Source organism: Falco cherrug, chromosome 3 (genome assembly GCF_023634085.1).
Source record: "Falco cherrug isolate bFalChe1 chromosome 3, bFalChe1.pri, whole genome shotgun sequence".
Classification (NCBI taxonomy): Eukaryota; Metazoa; Chordata; class Aves; order Falconiformes; family Falconidae; genus Falco; species Falco cherrug.
Window position 1 is genome coordinate 98,774,266 of NC_073699.1, and position 20,221 is coordinate 98,794,486.

A 20,221-nucleotide genomic window follows, 5' to 3' on the forward strand; every position below is an offset into this window, starting at 1 on the left:
TTTCTGGTCAAACAGATAAAACAATAGGCACAAGCAGTCCAGGCAAGGCAGAAAGAACATGGGGTGAATTTGTGAGCCATAATTCACCAGTCAGCAAACAAAGGGCATGATGCCAGACAAGTTCAGCCATAAAGGAGCCTTGTCTTGGGGGCAGGCTGTGATTGTTTGTGGACAGATGGCTGCTTACTAGTTCATAAAAATTACTTCTGGATACCTTTTCCTCAACTGTGTTATATTTACCTGAATTATGCCTGCCTTGGAAAAGACTAAATTAAGTTCTCTAGTGTTAAACAGGTTTTCTACATCTGAAAGAATGCAACTTTGAATTCTGAGATCTAATTTCTTGTGTGGATGAAAGCAAAACCTTTTATACACTGAGAAGGATGAGGGTGGGAGAGGGTTGGTAGCTTTGCACTGAGGGATACAGAACATGCTTCTAGCACTAGAATCAGGCTGGCGATCTGTGGAGATGCAGTAACACACAGGGAATTCACATTTTTTGAGGTCTAAATGCCTTTCTTAAATTGAAGCTTGATAAAGTAGGTAAAGAGACTACAAAAGTTGACCCTGAGGTTTGTAAAATCCAGACATGTTCCTACAGAGTAGCTCTTTGTGCCACAAGTGATGACACCATTTATGTATTGCACATTTTGTTTCATGTTTGGGAAGACAGATCTTTACCACTGGCAGATGAGTCTTTCTTGTAGCAGGTAAGATGGATGTGAGTACCATCAGCGAGGGGCCTCGACCTGTAGATACCTTGCCACTGACTTAAGTTTATGTCTAGACCTGACATCCTGGTTTCCACATCCCCTAATTTGAGTTCCTTTCCTCCTTCTCTTGAGTTTTACATCCTATCTTTCCTGTATTCATATTCTGCCTTATTGTTTTGCATTGGTTATAAAAGCCCCATGCCACATTACTGTAATATTGGAGTAGAATATTAAAGATAGTGTTACAGTACATATCTAAGAGAAAAATGGCTACTGCTGTGAATGAATCCCTTGCAGAAGAGGGAAGTAGAACTTCCTTTTATTTGTTCCCTTGGGGAAAGAGAGATATGGGTAGCCACTTGCTGGCAGACAGTTTGGCTGTGTCTCCACAACTTTTTTCACTTGTTGAATATATGCATAAATCTACACGTTTGTCAAATATGTACATAAAATGCAAACGTAATGACCGTGCAACATAGTAAACTGGGGTACACACAAGGAGGTGTCTCTGCATCTGGGCCTAAGGGTTTCCCGGCCGGCAGCTTCTGTCACGCAGCTAAGCTCTACATGTGTAGTGGATTCTGTATCACATGCACAGGGAGACTGGATTCATGCAACGCAGATTTATGCATGTGATATAAAGTTCTCTGGGTAATTGAGACATGGTGCCTAGCATCTCCAGGATCCTTGAGGCAGCCTTCCGTACATGTGCAGACAGACACTACACAGATGGTCAGAGTGAAAGGATATTAAAGTGGCTAAGTTAACCACTCAAAAGTTACAAAATACCAGAATTAGGAAATGCTTATGCAATCTTAATTCCATCCATACATCTATGTATTGCTTTGTAATAAACTTAAAATAGAATGCATACACACACACCCCAGGATGATTGGGCTTTATTCAGTGTATTAAATGAGTCTGCTCTGGGGATGAATTGGAGTGCTTGCTGAAGGAGAGTGTTGTCTGTTGAACTCTTACCCTCCTGTGTTCCTGTGAATGCAAGAAGGGAAGACATAATCTCATTGTTAAAGCAGCTGAATGTTGCTTTGGAGAAGTTGATTCTCTGCCAAGGAGTGTGATGCTGGATAAGCCATTTACATCAATCTTTTAATAGTGGCCAGGTCAGCACTACTAATTTGTACGTAAATAGCTACAGTTGTCAGGTGGGTGATGAGTTGTGACTTGTGACCATCATAGCTCCTTGATCCAAATCTAGTGTGCAGGATACTTTGTTCCCCCACTTGAAAATGTAGAAGAGGAGATGGGGAAATAAATATGTCTGTGGTTGTTAAAGTGTTCCTGTTAGCTCTTGCATTGTGTTCCTCATTTTATGCGTTCTCTTAGGACTACACATGTGCATCTGCACCAAAGGCTGCTGGAAGCTGTATCCTTTGAGCACTCAAAGAATATGCACTGTGTAGTACTACCAAGAATCGGGTTTAAAGTATTTAGAGATGCTTCAGTTCTGAATTTCTGACTGCCTCAGTTTACAATTTGTAAAATGTGGCTAAGGTGCCTTCAGCTGACAGAACTGATGAAAACGGGGCTTGTGAGCAGTCATTATGTTCTTGATGTGAGCACCGCAGAAAAAGCAATATCCCTTCATTTGGCCCTTTGTCTGCCTCTTCTCTGCTGAATTTAGTCTTATGTCAGCTTTTCTTTTCTTCACATTTTATTTCACTGCTTTTTACAGCTGGCAATGTAAGGGTGCTTGTCCTTGCCACATTGTTCAGCATTTACTGCAGTTTGCTTAGTTGCCCTGCATCTGTTGAGAAATAGGACTGTGGGACAGTAACCCTTGAGGCGCACAAGCTCTAACAAAATTCTCAAAAGCACACGAGCTTGAATGAAAATTATCAAATTGGTACAAACTAGTTTTTGTTTCAGTGCAAGCTGCTGAACAACCTGTTATTTGTCATAAATGTGAACTATTTTAGTTGAGTTAGTAATTTTAACTGGTTCATTAAATTGAAGTAAGATGCTTTTACACTGAAATAAGAGCTGTATGTGAAGAAGGGGAACAGGAGTGTCTTAATGGGTGGAAGAGAGGCTTGAGAGAAACACTCCATTCTGCCTTTCTTCCTCCTCTTCTTCCTTCTCTGTGTCCATTTGAAACTGTGTGTTTTTTCTTCCCTCCCCACCAGCCTTATGAAGAGTATAAAGCTGACTTTGAGCCATGGGGAAGATCAGGCTCGTGGCACCAGTGCAGTCAAGGTTGTGATCAGAGGACGACGCTGGCTAGATGAGCAAGGGGAGGATCTCCTCATGGCCACCTCTGCTCTTCCCTTTATGCAAAGGTAGGTCTGCCCAAACTGGTGTGATGTACTGCAGTGCATGTTTAACTGGCTGGGACGTGGCACCCAAGGGAGCCCAGCACAGTCAAAAGAGGCATGGGGTAGTGCCGTAGCAGAGGAGGAACAGATTGGGAAGTGGTGGGAGGATTGAAAGGGGAGGGTGGAGGTGGGGCTGGAGTTGAGTGCAGAGAGCCAAGTACAGTAGGCTGTGAGAAGGGAGAAGGACTGGGGAACAGGGCAAGGAATAAGTAGCTGGAAAGGGGCAAGGGCTAGCTTTGCTGTAGAAATTGAGTCTGGTGATTTTGGGGGAGGAAGGGAAGAGGCAGTACAGGTTTTTGTGCTCCAGGGTAGACTGGAGGCTCTAGACACTCCCAGTTCAGCCAACAGGGCCACACAAGCCTGTCGCCTGCATGTCTGCCTTTCCTGCCTGCACATCAGCTGTCTGGGCAGAGCCTCCCTTCCAGGGCCATTTGCTAAGCAGGCCTTTCTCGAGAAGAAAGAAGGTTGCCTTGTTTGAGGTGGCTTAATTTGCAAAGAGAGTACATATGGCTCTGAGATGAGATGCAGCATGCTGGAGCCCATCTTTATAGGCAGTAATGATGCTCCTCTCAAGCAGAGGACAGAGTCTTCTGTTGGAAAAAAACCCAAACAGCTCAGTTGCCCAGAGCTGGTTCCAGGTGATGACTTAGTGTGGAAAAGTGGTGAATCAGGCCTTGAGCTTGGCTCCAGTGCTGGCAAGGTCAGTGCTATTGGTGTCCAATTTACTAGCCAAAGTTGAGCCATCATTTTGCCTTGTAACTGATCATAAATTTCACCCATTTGAAACATCATTTGTATTACAGCCAAACAGAATTAATTTTGAGCACAGCAGAGGCTGTGTTTTTTAATAAGAGGCCATGTTTATAAATAATGAAGTAACACAAATATAGTGGAGGCTCCTGCTGAAAGGACAGAAACAGCAAATTATTGTTGCAGTCATAAGGAAGGTTATCAGACAAGTCAGTGTTTATTAACAACATAGAAGAGGCCTGATCCTGTATGGTGCTGGATGCTCTCAGTTCCTTTTGAATTTTAACCAGTTTTTGAGGTACCCCAGCACCACAGAGTCAAGCCCCTGAAATCACTAAGCAAAGAGCTGAGCGTATGATTTGCTTGTTCTTAGTAATAGCTTTTGTTGCCCAAAAACTTAGGAATGTTTCCTTCTTGTTTGTGATAGCCAGTTACAATAACTCCAGTGGTGATCTCTGTTGTTTTTATTGAATTCATAATATGTGCTGGCTTTGCATGCGCAGTTGCAAAGTCTTCTGCTGATGTGAGCTGGAATTTGTGCTGTTTGGTTCGTGCTATGTCTCCTGTCACTGCAATGCCTATATAAACACCGTACATAGTATGTAGTAGCTTGGTGTGAGAGGCTAAGATAAAACACCAGCTGTTTCTGAAGATATCGCTTGCTGCTATCAAGAGGTTCAGGTTAGCAATTTTAAGTGTTACAAGGACCTGTAAGGACCTGTGTTTTTGAACTGCTCTCCTAGAGAGAAGGTTGAAATGTACATGCCTGGCTATTTTGGGAATCGTTCTTTCTGGAGTGTGCTTATACTTTATGAAATGCGAGCTCAGGGAATATGGATAATAAAGCTGAATTATTTTCCTTGTGTGTTTGTAGATTAAGGATAGCGGGCATGAGTGAGTTGTGGCAAAAGCTGAATTACGTTTAAAATAGCACCAGCAACAGCAAGAGAGAAAGGATGGCCCAACCAAGTGTAGGTCATGTCGTTATAATTCTTAAGGGATTCAGGTACAGTTTAAGGTTTGTTGTCTTCACTGACACAAACACAACACATCGGGAAGACGATGGGCTCGCTCAAGTCACCAGCCAGCCAGCTTCCACCGTGCCTCTTGCTGACCAGTCCAGGAAGAAATAGCTATTTGCCAAAGAAGCTGTTTGTTTTATTTCCAAGCCCCAGTGGGCCCAGCCCTTCCTGCTCAGCAGCTGCAGCAGTCTCTGTTCCTGCTTGGTGCCTGGCCTGGGAAGAGGTTGCTTGCTGGCCCACGAGAGTGGTTTTCTGTAAATGGCTTACAGGGAATGCTGTGCAGGAGCATCTGGCTTTTTTTCAATTGTTTGTTTTATTAAAGTTTGCTTATTAAAGCGAGTATCTGGTCACAATGGAAACATGTTTTTTGAAGCCTGTGTAGTGCCAAGAGAGCATGGTTGAGCACTGATCAAGTTATTGCTTCCCCAGGATCAGAACTACACACGCCGCTCTGCAGGCCCCGTGGGCAGTGTCACAGCATCTCCTCTCCTCCCTCTTCCAGTTGAGTTCTGCTGGATTTGCTGTAGTGAAGGCTCCCTGCATCTACAAGCAGGACGGTGAGGTAGGAGTCATGCTGCCTGTGGCATTTTCCAAAAAACAAAGGTTAGATCTGTATTGCAGATTGCAGGGGGACCAAAGCTAGCTTTGAACAAGCCCATTTGAGTACCTCTGGCAGTCTAGCTGATGAAGTAGAAAGGTCTGGATGTGCTCATTTATCCCACTGAAATGTATGATTGTTTGCCCTTAGATTACTTCTCTGCAGTGATAAATTAGTGCAGAAAGCCAAGTCTACCTCTAGTACCCAAGGCGGTTTAGCCAGCTTTGCCACACACATGTACCCAGTCAGTTGTGTTCATTAATTAAAAAGTTTTCAGACTGCCAGGGTTGCCTGTAAATTAAAAATATGCTTGTCATACTGAGTTCCTATACCATTCTCCCATCAGTTGACAGGAGAACATGACGCCTGCAGCTGTCATGAAAAGTGTGGGCAACAGCCCTAGCAGCCCTTTCTAGTAAGTGCGTGCCTGGTAATTTATGTAATCGTAACATAAACTGTAATATGTCATCTTGCCTATCTGGGCCATGAGATGGCTCATCTTCTGAACCAGGGAAGATGAGTTTTAAAACCAAGATAATCTTGTTTAGAATTTATGGCTTTTGCAATTGGAGCATCTCATCACTATATAATTATATGTTTGTATGTTGTAGTTTCTCTGCATGAAGCGTAACAAAAATAATCTCAGGCTTTCTTAGCAAACAGTTCAGGACAAGGGAACTGGGTGGATGAGGAAACGGCGTGGGAACACACTTACTTACCAGTGAGTCAAAGACTGGAATTCCCTCTGTAACCAGTAAAACTGTCTGGAAAGTTACATGCTCAGGGCTGCAGTGATTTGGGTTTGTTGAAACACTTCTCAGTGAGGCTGGTGTTATTCAGTCTCATGGCTAGGACTGGCTTTGGGCAGCTGAGTGAAACAAACGTTCCTAAGAAGAAGCATGATCTGAAGGCGTGAGGTTAAAATAAAATATGTTTTGCTGGCCTAGTAGTAGAGTGGTGATTTAAAAATCCTGCCTCTGAGATCAGTGTTGTAAGCCTTGAGCAATGGTTTGTGTCTACAGGGATGAGTGCATGTAGGTGTCAAGTGTTCTTGTAGCCATAGCAGGAATTTCTGGTTGGTTCGTGACTTCACTCAGTCTTGAAGTGGACACCCTTTGAACTGTTCTTTCTTCTGTAGCTATCTGTATTCCCACCCTTGCTGGAGACCCAGACTTGACACCTCGCCATGATCCAGTGACACAGCTGGATGAACTGAGATTTCTGAGGGGAGGATTTAGAATGGACTTCTCTACTTAGGATTCATCTTAATTCATCAGTGCTCATTGTCCTGCGTGCTGCTGTGCTGTGCTGCAGAAATGTTCTTGCAGGGTTCTTCCACTGGCCCTCCTCAGACCGCAAGGGACTTGGCAGTGCTCAGGTCTTTCCCCCTCGGACATTTATATTGCCAGTGGGAAGAGAATTCCTCACCCCTTCTGTGGCAGATGCCTTTTTGAACAGTAAGGATGTGCGAGGCAAACAGGATGGGTTGCTAAGCAATTCCATGTTGGGTGATTGTCACCACATCAGCTGACAGAATGGCCAGAATGGTCTGTTACCATCTGCCCTTTGCCACCCATGCATTTCTGGCTTATCTTCTCCTATCTTGCTTCTAGTCTGCCTGCTTGAAAAACAAAAATCTAGCTGAAGAGACCTGCACTACTGGTTATTTGATGCAGATTTTGCTAAAATGCACTGACACATACATATAGTTCTGGCTGGTGGTAGCTGTGCATGAATAAACATAGCTACCCGTGGCTGTGATGTGGTATCAAGCTACTGTAGATAAAAAGCATGCTTTTTAATAACTGTGTATGGTGAAATGGTTATAAATGCGTGACTATGCAGTGTAGACAGGGTCTGATATATCATTCATTTGTACATTTGTAATTAATTGTAAGAACAAGATTGTTCTTTGCATGTGTTCTTTCTTTGCTGCCAAGCACGACAGAGAGCTATAACAATCTTATACCTTAAGCTTGTAATAAAATATTGTTGGTAACCTAGCAAAGAAATTTCTTAATTAAGTTTGCTGCACAAAATCCCATAATGCTTTCTAAGATTTCTTCCTTCTTTTTTTTTTTTTCCTAGGGCTCCTTAATGACTTTTACCTCTGACTATAATCAAAAACAAAATTTCTGAAGTTTAAAAAAACATTTCTGCATATTTTTTCCATCTGGATACAATGGAGTATAATTTAAGACTATGGGCAGAAGAGGGGGTAAATGATGCATGTAATGATTGTTTTAACATTTACAAGAAAATAATTTATTTAAATTGGATTAAGCCTTAATATTATCACACTTTTCTACCTGATTTAACATGGGGGGGAGGATGGGGGAAGGGGGAGAAGGCAATTTCATGGTAAAGTGTTTTAAGTATTTAATATTTTATTTTCTTTTTGATCATCCAAGCATACTGCCCTGCAGCCATGTAAATTTTCCTACATACATATGTTCATTGCCATCTTTTACATTCCTCTGCTGACAGTGAAGGGGTCATACTGATGGAGAAACCGGACATCATCTTTAGCCAGGATGCCCGAATTAATTCTACCAAAACAAGAGGTGGGGAAACAGCAAAGAATAGTTTGCTTTTGTGTATTACTGCTTTTAAGTACTCCATCATCATGCTGGTATCTCTGGTATACATATTCGGAGTGAGCCAATGAAATCAGTACTTGCTTGGGACGGCAGACCTCAGGGGCTTGTGGCTTTTTTCTGTCCCCAGCAGTTTTCCTACGAGCCTAATTTCTGCTGAGCATGGATCTCTGAGTCCAAGTCCAAACTTTCTGATCTTCATCTATTTCTTTTCCCTGCTCCAGGAGAGGAATCAAGTGGGGTAAATTCTGTATCCATATGCTCCTCCAGCTTTCAGTCTACTGATTGAAGTGTTTTGTTTATAATAGATGCTGTTTTCATGAGCGGGGGCAAAAACCCTCCTACAGCCAGAGGAGCTCCATTAGTGGTGGAACCAGCAAAGCCACCTGGTTTTCTGTAGGTCAGTGTTTCATGGTTTCATAGTGAATTACATTTGTCTCTTTTTTTCCTACTGTGGGGTCATTTGTTAGGTCTCTCTCCCATGTGGATTCTTTAATGTTTCATAAGGTTTACATTCGTGTTACAGCTTTTTTTTTTCATTTTTCCTCCCCCCCCCAGTTAGGGCTCTTTTAGAATCTATTTCTTCTCCTAGCTATTTATTTTTTTACAAAGAATGCAGGAATTTGAGACCTCTGTACCTCTACTGCATTTTGTTGAAATAGAAAAAAATTAACTGGAAACTCAGTGTGTGACTACACAAACTTCAGTGTCCTAGCAAACCAAGCAAAAATGGTATATCTTGCTAAGTACATTGCCTGGTTTGGGTCTGTATTTAAGTTCATACCTTCTGGGAGAAGTAAGTTTGGATTCCTAGTTAGTCCTGTTCATCCAGTAGAGCTACTGTCATCAATGGAAGATGTTCTGGCTTTCTGAAGCACCAAAGAATGATTAGGTAAATTCCTATTAAAATGGCAAATTTCCTTCCAGTCTCATTTCCATTAGAGTCAACTGGAAGTTGCTCATCGTCTTCAAGAGGAGCTAGATTTGCTTTTACAACTGTAGTCGGTACTGGGAGGTTGGGGTGGGCTTATTGTCTCTAACATACTGCTAATTGCTGCTGTACAAACCAGAAAAGATACCCAATTCCAGTTTCAGTTCACAAAGCTCTATGTGTGTGTGTAAAATCTTGTATTTGTAAATTGAGCAATTTACCTCTGTGCATTATGGTGATACACTACACATGGAATTCCTTGATACCTTTTTTCTATAATAGATTCACTTTTAAAACTTAAAAGTACACTTCAGATAAATGGAAGGTTAAATTCTAAACACATTCTTAGTGTGTGCATAAGCTTCTGTTTACTTGGGAAGTATAATATCAGTAGAGTACTTCTCGCTTTAAAGTTTATGAATTTCTTTCTTCTCTTCCTTAATTCTTTGAGGTGTCAGTACTGAGAAAGATGAATCATTTATTAGTGGGAGGCCTGACACATGATGAAATCACTATCTGACACTTCAATGACTTCCAATGTTGTTTTGTGAACATTCAGCAAAGCACAGATGATGTGATGTTGCAGTTCTGTGGGTAGTGTTTTCTTCTTCTTTTTTTTTTTTTTTTTTTTTGCAAATGGGTGAAATGCTTTATCATAGTGTGTGAGAACTTCCCCATTTGGTATGAATAGCCTTTGCCTATTATTAAGAGTGATTCAGAAGCTCTGATGTAGGAGAAAAAATAGAACACATCTGCAGCTGGCAGAGAGGATCTTTATATTTCTCCTGAGAATCAGTGAAAAAGCAGAACTCAATCCACTTTTTTTGGGGGGAGTGGGGAGAAAATAACAGTCTTGGCTTGAGTGTTAATACCTATGGAGCGTACCCCTTATGACAAAGCATGCAAACCTCCATAACGGTACAAATGAAGTGCAGCTAAGGGACAGTCCTGTGCTGGCCATTGGATTACCCCTTGAACAGGGGTCTCAACCCAAAGACATTTAGGGTATAAATTGTCATCTGAAAATAAAGCAATTGGCAATGAAAAACTGTCTGTTGGACAATAAGCTGAACAGGTTGACATATTTTTAAAAAGGTGTAATTTTAGTTCTAGTGTCTTCATTCCAGTAAGCAGTTCTGCAAGCATATAGGTTAGACCTTCTGCTTTACTGAACTTACCCCGACTACATCTTTCTCTTTTCCTCCTCCTTCCCTTCCCAGTATAAATGTTTTCGATTTGCTTCACAGTCAACTACATCTTCCTGCCAACAAACGTTGGAGTAGTTTCAGGCTATTAAGATATTTTCCTGCCTCACACAATTTGAAGGCTGAGCAATGTTACTCCTGCTCCTTTCCCAAGCCACATCACTCAACCATTCAGATGTGCTGCTGTAAGTGAAATGTCACAGGCTGGGAACTCATAGGTATAGACTTGCCTCCCATTACCAAGGCTGGCATCTAAAAGGTGGCTTCAGGGTTTTCTTCTAACTTAACTGGTTTTTCCCTTGGTTTCCTCAGAAGCTCAAGTGCTTTTCCCAGTGAATCCAGTCTTTCCTCTCTCATTCCTTGGACTTAAAATGTTTTCTCTCTTGATTGCTTTATATAGGCCTTATCACTCTGCTGTCTGAGCATCTCCAGAGCATCTCCAGTTCCTAATGTGTCTATCATCACAATACTTTGCGGAATGTACTCTTCACAGATGTATGTGGGTCCAGCAGAATTAAATATGTGTGAAACTGCGATGATGAGGGAAGGCTGTGGAAGAACTGGCAATTAAACCCATCTTTCAAGTAAAGACACAAGGTGTATCTTATGGGATGTTCTCCCTATCTAGTGGCTAATTTGGGTATCCTTGATTTTACCCTCCAGAGTTTCGGCTCTAAACTGTTCCACAGCTACTACTGGAAAGAAGCAGGTGACCTTTGGAGGTAGTAAAAGTCTTAATTACACATTTTCTGTTTGATAGGGTGTGTTCCTCCCCATCTCTGCACCAGCATGCATGCATCAGATGTGATGATGTGTGCAAACAAGTCAGCAAGTACCAAACCACTTTGTTTACTGCCTCACTACTCAGGATCTGATGAAAAACCTGGTAAACTTCAGGAAGGGGGAGTCCCTTCCTTCTAGTCCCTTCCTTTTACCATCTTTCCTTAGCATGTCTTTACATTCAAATCATCAGTCACATTGGGCTTGAATCGTGGTAGTTCATCACAGCTGCTCAGCGTGCCCTGGCTGTTGTGGGATGCTTGGAAGCTTGGCTTTGTCCCTGAGAGGGAGCTTCCCTCAGCTCAACACGGAGGGCTGCTTGCTTGTCAGTGCCTGTCCTGCCACAAGAACACAGAAACTCCCTATAGGTTTATGGATCACAGGAGGCCATTTCCATGAAACCCTGCGTGCAGGTGTGTCTGAGGAAAGGGCTAGCAAGAGGAGGCTGCCCACCCCTTCTGATCTGATGAGGAAGCTCTTTTTAGGACCACTCCCAAACTTAAGCCAGGCAGAAAGTGCTAGATCAGCACAAGCAGTTTAAATATCAGGCGTTGGCTAGCCCAGTCTGGAGTGCGGTTCCAAGATGGTTTAAGCTGATCCAAACCAGAGCCGTTGGAGCCTGGCTTTGCATCATGTATATCCCCACCCCATCTCTTGCACCAGTGCTGGTGCTTGTTTGACTCCACGGGGAGCTGAACTGGCAGGGATGTGGTTTGATTTTTCGAGTTAGTTCTGCCTTTTCTGAACTGGTTTGGTGTGGGACCAGACAAGCATCCTGGCTGGCATGGGGAAGGGCAGCAGCTGGGGATGGAGGGACTGCGGCAGCCCCAGTTTAGATCGGATTAGACTGTCATGGAACCACGGTCTCATTTGGAGAATGCACATGAGCATCTTTGGGAGATTTGAGGGGACAATGCCCCCAGGCAGGAGGAGGGGCATTGCCATAGTAATCTCTCCCAGTAGTGCAGCTGATCCAGAGTGAATATTTGTCTACAGTCTAAAATTATAGAAGAGCTCTCTGAACCCATTTAAAAGACCTAAAAGTTTGTTGTTAAGTGTTTTGTAAAGCAAGTTAATTCAACATAGGCTTAAAAGATGTTTCTTTTGCTTCCATCCCTCCCCCTGGCAGCCCGCCCCATGTTCTTTTTGCAAGCCATAAAGATATCCTCCTGCCCTGGCCCTCTTAGGTCATGGTATGATGGGCACCCTGCCAAATGAAGCTGATCTTATAAGCTGCTGCTGCCCTGGTTGTTGCTGGGACTGTTTGCATGATTTTTAATTCACTTCTGTGGTGTCCTAATTTTTTTTTCTGCCCAAGCTTCAAGTGGGAGTTTGTTTAGCTGTGAACTACACTGCTGCACATTCGTGGTCTATTAGCACCTTTTCAAAGCTCCACTCTCCGTTCTCTGAATAATTAGAAAACAGCTATTAAAAAAAAAAAAATCACTCAAGGCTATTGCACAGTGTCATTGTTTCAGGCTTTGTTTTTAAAATTATTGCTAAGATAGGTTTATTTCTGTGCTTGCTTGCTTTCCCCATACTGTGTTTAGATTTGAAAACAACAGCATCAGTAATAAGATACTGATGAACCTAAGGTAGATGTGACAGCATAATGTGGATAGTGCATGTACAATTTGTCAAAGCAGACGAAATAACCCCACCTTGGGCAATTTTCAAAAGAAATCCACTACAGTACTTGTCAGGTCTGGGTGACTACTCCATAAACATATTACCTGCTGGCATACAAATATCACTTTGTATAAGGCAGTTACACACTGAAAGGAAAGGGAGAGGCAGGGCAAAACCACTGATCTTGCAGAGTCGCACAGAAAGCCAAGATCTCAGATAGAAAAATGCTGAAATAAAAATCACCCAGATTCAAGGATAACTACATTTATGTGTAAACTGTGTACACATTTGATTTGTATTTATCTTCTGAGAAAATAAGTGCTGTTGTAATTTTTATCCATGTATTTTTGAGAATATATCTACTGCCATTGGTGAGGATACAAAATTAGGCTAGAAATAGACTCTTCTTCATTAAAACATTACTAAAAATTTCAGAATTACTGCCAGTTTGGCAGGAATATCCTGCATTATGAAATGACTAACAACTTCAGAATCAAAATCAAAAGCCCGAGATCCCACACAGTATCACTGTAGGAATAATTTTTGTGTTAAAGACTTATTTTGGGGTTGTTTTTTCAAGATACATCTATGGATCTCTTAATTTATCTTTCATTGAAAGAAGTAATGAAGGAATGATAGAAAGCAGGTAAATTGTGCTAAGATTCCACAATGCTTACCCATTTATGTATGTATATTTTTCTTTCCTAGGAAGTGAAAAAGAAAACAATGGCTTTCATAATATACTCTTACAAAAACACTGACAGCTTTCAACACAACGTCTGTGTGTTTGTAATACCAATTTGCACACATTTTCGCACAAATTTGTATACAGAGGTATGAAAATCACATCTTAGAAATCAGAGGGGGCAGATGGAATCAAAATTATTAAAAGCATAGCCAAAGCATGCAGTAAACTGTAAACCACAGTTTGTTTACCTCTGCGATCTGAAGTGGTTTTCTTTTTTTGCTATTTCACCAGTGGCTCCCAGGCACATGGGTGTGCTTAGATCATGAGTGCACCGCCTTCGCATTTATACTGTAGGAGTCTGGGTGTTGACTACAGAAAACAGAATCATCTACTAAAGTGTGGGAATAATGTAGGAACACCTTATGCTGCCCTAGATTTTGTATGTTAATTCTAGGAATATGTTGATTTAACTTGACTGAGGCCTCCAGGAAGAGGAGCCATCCATGCCACCAACCCTCCCAGAAAAAAGGCATAGGAAAGGATGACTTAAGATAAGATATTCATTGGTCACCTGAGAGCTGATAACACAATAGCAGCACACTTGGCCATGTGCACCTTGCCTTTGTCTTCTGCTGAGCCTTTGGGAGTCTCTTAGCCGGAGCGGTAAAAGCCCAGGAACTCACAAAACCATTTGAATTTGGGAGGATTGGAAATGTTCCCTTTCACAACACAAAGCAACAAGGTTCAGGAGTATGCTCTGGGTATATGAGGAAGTTTAGCAATACTGGTTAGCCATCAAGGGATTTTACAGGGAGAGGGTTTTGTGTGGGCTGTAATTTAAAATGTTATGTGTGTAATTTCCAATTGTTGCAGTCAAGGAAGCTTTTCTTTTAAGAAGGCTGTGCATCTGTGTGTACTGTAACTGAGCAAGAAAAAGGAAGAGCTTGACTTTGGGAAAGGTTTTCATTTTGATTTGGGTGGGCAAAACCACTCTCTGGCATATCTTTGTATATTGTATATTCTGTAACACCAAACCTGCTAATACGGACTCATTTCCGTACCTCACATGCCTCATAGTTTTAATAAATGAAATAGAGCCTCCAGCTGCCCACCTAGCAAGATGATGTGGAGCTAGAGGAACCAGGAAGCCTGGCATCCTTAGTCTGTAGCTGGTGTTTTAATGAGGAATCATTCAGTTACAGAATTTATATCAGTGCTTCTGGTTGCAGAATCCAGAAACAGGATTGTAGGCTGACCAGTCAAGTTTGCTCTGCAGGACAAGAATGGCTAATGAACTGGACCTCTCTGTCTGTTACTTTTTAATGAGTAAAAGGTCAAAATTGGCTGGAAAGCAGACGTGTAATCCAGCAATTCTAACCAAAGTGTTTTTCTTTTAATAAATAAAATAACATCCAAGTATATTCCAGAAGACTTTCTTCTCCTTCTTTTCATGGATATACCAGCCTCTGAAAAGATGCATATCTTTTCCCCTGCTTCTAATCAATTTATAGGGTGTAATTCCATGTTATGGTATGCACAAGCATAGAGAATGTTAGAAATTAGTAAGAGAAATTCCTATCGTTTTTGATCAGATTTACAAAGAAGCTTTTTTTTTCCTTAATAGCTTCTTATGTTCGTAATCTGAAAGTTGTGGTTCAGAGAAAGGTGCAGAGGCTTATGTTACAAAGCATCTCTTCTTTGCTGAGCAGTGCTAGCAGACCTTTTTGCTACCCAGTGCAAACTGACTACAGAAATTCTCCAGTGTGTTTCCATCTTCCCACATTATGGTCTCTGCCTTGTTTACTGTCAATGCATCTAGAAATTTCTAACAGGTCAATAATCCCTGAAAGAGAACATCCATTAGGTTAAAGTGAGGAGTCACTGCCATGAAACACTGGCTTTTCTTTGTAATACAAAAGCAAATATGATTCTTTCTAAACAAAGTAACTCCCAGTTGCTAAAGAGATTTTCCTTCTCTACCACAATGTTGAAACGTGCCATTAAAACAAAGAGATGTGGTTGATACCCCCAGAAAATATTTATATGGACAGAGATAGGTGAATTGAAAAGAGCCATTGTCTTTCAGTTTAGGTTCTGCAAGCCCTTGTTGGCCATAAATACTCTTAATTCCAGAAGGGTACAGGGAAAATCTGGCCTGTGAGACTTCCTCTATAGTGGCCAAAAGACATTTCTGAGAACCCTTTAGAAGGCTTAGGATCAATAGTACATAGCATATGCGTAATGTGCTACAGGAAGGCAACCAGGAAGGTCAGGGCATGACTATATTTCTTCAGTAGCCAAAGTTCAATAACATTCTCTAGATGGTCTTAGCAGACTGTTCTGTGCCACAAAGGAAGGAAAAATGGGGTTGTGGGTTGTGACAGTCTAACGTGAGGGATAATTCATTGGTGATCCCAAAAGTATGCAAACGCTCTCTTAAGCCAAGTTCTCTTTTTTGTGCCTGCATCTTCATTGGCCTGACAACACTGCACCTCTTTTTTGAATGGGGTAGTGGAACAGATATAATTCTGGAAAAAGTTCATCTGTGATCAGATTTGCTGACTGCAATGCCCATGTGAGGATGGCAGTATGTGGAAAATGAGGAGGAGACACCAGAGAGATGCGCAGACAGGAAATTTTTGTTCTAAAAGACAAAGTTTTATACACGGGGAGTAAATGACTGTATGCAAAGCCTAAGCGCAAAGCCTAAGCACAAAGCCACTCTTGTCACATTAATTTGATTTTCATTGAATGTCTTCGATCTAGCTGTTGCTGGGCTCCATACAGAATGCAGGCAGGATGTAGACTGTTGGTCAAGTCTGAGGAAAAAGGGGCAAAGAAAATGGCCACCAGTTTATATGCCATAGTTCAAATAATTGTTGATGAAATGCCTGCGTCTAAGATATTCTGCCATGGTGGTTAGCAGTTGTCTGTTCTTTGCTATTTTAAATGTTTCTGTCCACATTAATGGTAGATAATTGTCACACGATTATAGTCACAGTTTACGAGCATTGTGTTGGTATAAAGAAAAAGTCCAAGGTGATCTGACTACTCTTGAATGAAAGTACTCTGGAAAATTTGGATGCTTTTTAAGTTTCAGAGATACAATTTCTTTTTAATGAATGACAACAGCATTTCTAACAGAAGCTTGCTTCCAGAAGGCATCAACACTTGCATGACCTTACTGAAGAATATGAGGATTCTGTTGATTCTTAGTGCCAGTGGCTTCAATGCATTTTCCTTTGAAAAAAAAAAAAATTCAGCTCCATGAAGGAATAAATTTGCCTCTCAAACAAAAAAATAGCTCAATCCAGGGCCTGGCTATCATAGTCGTGTATTGCAATTTACAGTCTGTTGAATGTTGGGCTGTAAATTTACTAAGAACCAGGAAGCGATTGATATGCAAACCTTAATAAAACAACAAAGCCTGGCTTTCTGCTAAGGAGAGTTTAACATTCTGCCCAGCTAAGCTTAGGACATACCTAAATGGGGAAACTGACACAGCCATTGTGGGACAAAATGCTTTACAAAACAGTCTCCTGTACGGATGCTTTACTTGAGAATAAAGATTGTGTTTAAATCCTAGAACAGTTACTCTGTTTTATGAAGTGAGTAATGATTCCAGGATAAGTGCATTTTCACAGAACCTGTAGAAGCCTGTATGGTGAAGAACTTGGTAATGCCGGTTACAGAACAGATTATATCCTGTGAGAAAGCTTAAACAGAATTCAGGCTAACTTTCAGTAACGCAAAATGTGAATCAGGTTATAAAATAAACCTCCAAATCAACACCAAAACAGGTGTAGTAAAAAATTGCCTTTATTTTGTGTGATTTTTAGCAAGATAATTCCTTGGATACTTCCCATTATTGTTTAATGGGGGTTTCCTATATACATCAAAGGAAGAATATCCCTTTAAATGCTTGCTATTGATTTGCACTCAGAAGTCCGATTGACTGCTTTGGTGGGAGTTCCCTACATTGATCAATGAAAGTATCAAGTTGATAAATAATTCACTTAACAAAACTGCATTAAGATAATGCTGGAGGTTTGCAAAAATCCTGTATAGGGGAGATTTCTCACATTCCTAACTAACTACCTGGAGTCAGGTTTAACTTGGTGAGAGTGAATGGAGCTCCAGAAATATTGCTGCATCATGTTCAACAAAAGTTACATGCTTATTTCCTGTCTTGTCTTAGGTGAGTAGGTGTTAATTGCTGGAATATCACCTTCTAGGGTTTTTTTTCCTTCTTTTTTCTTTTCAGGGTTGGAAGATTGAGGTTGGTCTAAACTACCTGTTCAAGTAGGGTCACCTAGAGCAGGTTGCCCAGGTCTATGGCCAGATGGCTTTTAATCTTCTTTACCCTGGAGGTAGGTATACATAACTGGCACTGACCTTCTGGCAAGAAAACTTTAACATATCAGTCTTTGACGCTTATGTCCAGTGCTTCCATTTTACCAGGAGAGTGTTTGAGCATTGCACAGATTTCTGGAGTGTGCTTTTTCATAACACTCTTTTGTTCTCCCAGATTCTGGCTCTTACAGGTTTTGGCAGAAGGGTCTGTGCTGTCGCATCTAAGTACAGCTTTGGGGCCTACATTCACATTGTTAATAACTTCACATTTTGCTAGCTGATTGTCTTTCCATTCACGGGCTCCAGAAGGAAATGAAGTGCAGAGTTAACCTGGATGCATTTTGCTTCTTAACCAAAATATCCTTGGGGATTCATTTGAGTACTCATTTGGAGAGCCAAACACTTTTCTGAAAATCAAGCACTTCTAAAGAATAAGCCATCATTTGTGAGTTCAATCTTAACTAAGACTTCTGAACTAGTTATAAGTTTTATGCTTCAAATCTGTATGCAGGGGGTTAAGAATTTATGCCTTTATAGCCTGATAAATATATATATAAACTTTATTTAAACTCTAGAACCAGGAAGAGAAAAAGATAAATTCCTGTTAACCTGTCTAGGAGACTTAACTGTGCTGCTTCACTTAAACCACTCTAGTCTTGGACAATCATCTAAATGATGTGTAAATAACTGTCACCTCAGGACCTTGAGCAAGGCTCAGTGCTTTGTATTTGAGTTATTAGAAGCTTTTAATGACCAGTATGAAGTCACAGGGCAGAGCCACAGATACATAGTTACACATTCAGAAGACTCTATTAAAGGCCTTTTTAGCTTTGCTGTGAATTTACAATTTGAGAATTTCCAAGAGAGTATATTTTCTGAGACAAATTTTATTGCCTGAGGATAATTTCAAATTTTTTTTCTTTAATGTGATTTGCCATGGTAGAACCTAGACATTTTCCATGTGGGTTTACTCTGTGCTTTCTGTGGCCTGCAAGGAATTAGTTTTAATTAATATGACTGGCAAATACGTTGTTGAAATAGTTGTTGTGGCAGGCACGCCTTTGTGTTAACAGTTGGGTTAAACAGCCCCTTTATCAGCGCTATTAGCACCTAATATTACTGTCTGATTAAAGATCATTCAGCGGATTATCCCGTCCCAATGCTTCCACAGACCCCGAGACAGGTGCCCAAAAAAGAATTTATGTTAAGTAAATTAGCACTAGTATCGCATCGTTCATAGCTTTGTCTTGGCTGCGGGGGAAGGAAAAACTTATTGGGCTGTTTTGTTTTGGGGTTTTGTTTTTTGTTTCCTTCTTAAGCAGCAGGTTAACTTGTACAATCCCTGCAGATTTACATTGCAAAAGAGGCAAGATCAGCACTAAGGCCTTTGTCCTACAGTTGTCCTGTCCTTCCTATCTCATTCAAAGAGCAGTCTGCCTTTCCTCCGCCCAGGTTGGTTAGGGGGATAGGTGTGCTTTTACACTAAAATCATATTTCTAGGTGTTTTTTCTTTCGACAGTGGAAGCAGCATGTAACATAAACAGTCTATCCCCTGTCTCTAGAAATGCATTTTATTTTAAATGCATGCATTTAGACTGGCCTCGTAGGTAAACTGGAAGTGCGTAACTTAAGACGGCAGGAAATCCCACAAGAGTTCACAGAGCATAGCTTAGCTGACAGTTCACTTTTTAATGGGTGAAATGAAGCCTTGACATTAATGAGCACAGGCCCCCTGACTTCAGTGGAATTTTGCATCCTTATACCAGTCAGATTTCTGTCTCAATTGTGTCAGATGGCAATTTATAGTATCTTTCATGTCCCCCTGAAAAGCTATGTGTCCTGTGTAGCCTGGGGACTGTTTCTGACAACAAGGCTGGAGAGCAGAAAATAGTGGGCTGATGACAGACAAGACCCCAAAGTTTTTGTGTGCCTTGAAACAGGAGCAGTGTGTCTCATCCCTTGATTTCTGTTAACTTTGAAAGGGCCAAGAGTTTAATATAAGTAGCTGGAATGAGAACTACCCCGCAGGTAGGTCTAGCATTACCATAAGAACTATCTGATCAGTGCTCATTGTAGGATAAGGAATTTTCTTGGGCGCCTGTGAAAGAAACATAATAAAATAAGCACTATGTATCGTTGAAGTGTTATTCTTTGCTGTTCTCTTTGGAGAGGATGTCAAAAGGACACGCTGCTGTCAAGTAGGTCTGGAATTGTGCTACCTTACGTTGCTTAAAAACGTGCTAAAAAAATCTCATGCTGTGTCTGGTTAGATGGAGGCGAGTGTCTAAGATGCCTAGGGACTCCGACAAAAAAAAGGAGCTAGCTTGGAGCCTCTAGTTCAGTCTTGCTCTAAATATACTGCATCTTAGGTTAGAAAGTGGTGACATGTAAAGGGAGCTTTAGAGATGCCGCACAACATTATGAGACAACCCCCTTCTCCCCCCACCGCTAACCCCCTGAAGCATCACGCTCTGTAAAAGATGCATTAGATTTATCAATAGACCTTTCTTTACTCAACTGTGCTGCAATTCCTTTTGGGAAAAATTGGATTTTCATCAAAGACACAGAAGACTATAAAATTGGAAGCAGATGTGAGGTTGGATTGGATAGCTCTATGGC

At 41.3% G+C, this 20,221-nt stretch overlaps 1 protein-coding gene across 17 annotated transcripts in view; it reads left to right on the plus strand.

Moving 5' to 3' along the window:
- The window catches only part of LOC114014668 (uncharacterized), a 34,170-nt gene that overhangs the window by 3,366 nt on the left and 10,583 nt on the right, over positions 1 to 20,221 (plus strand). For 8 of the 17 annotated variants that reach the window (XR_008731302.1, XR_008731304.1, XR_003558256.2 and 5 more), the window contains 3 exons: positions 2,861 to 3,013; positions 5,251 to 5,383; positions 17,514 to 17,619. Coding sequence is in view for 3 of the 17 variants with exons in the window: in XM_055704459.1 (XP_055560434.1) it covers positions 2,861 to 3,013; positions 5,251 to 5,383; positions 5,766 to 5,822 (343 nt within the window). In the remaining 14 variants the exon portion in view is untranslated. Of the gene's footprint in view, positions 1 to 2,860; positions 3,014 to 5,250; positions 5,425 to 5,765; positions 5,999 to 6,030; positions 6,141 to 7,906; positions 7,984 to 8,324; positions 8,417 to 10,552; positions 14,791 to 17,513; positions 17,620 to 20,221 lie in introns of those variants that run through there. The other 9 variants (XR_008731303.1, XR_008731307.1, XR_008731305.1 and 6 more) reach the window with 6 other exon arrangements.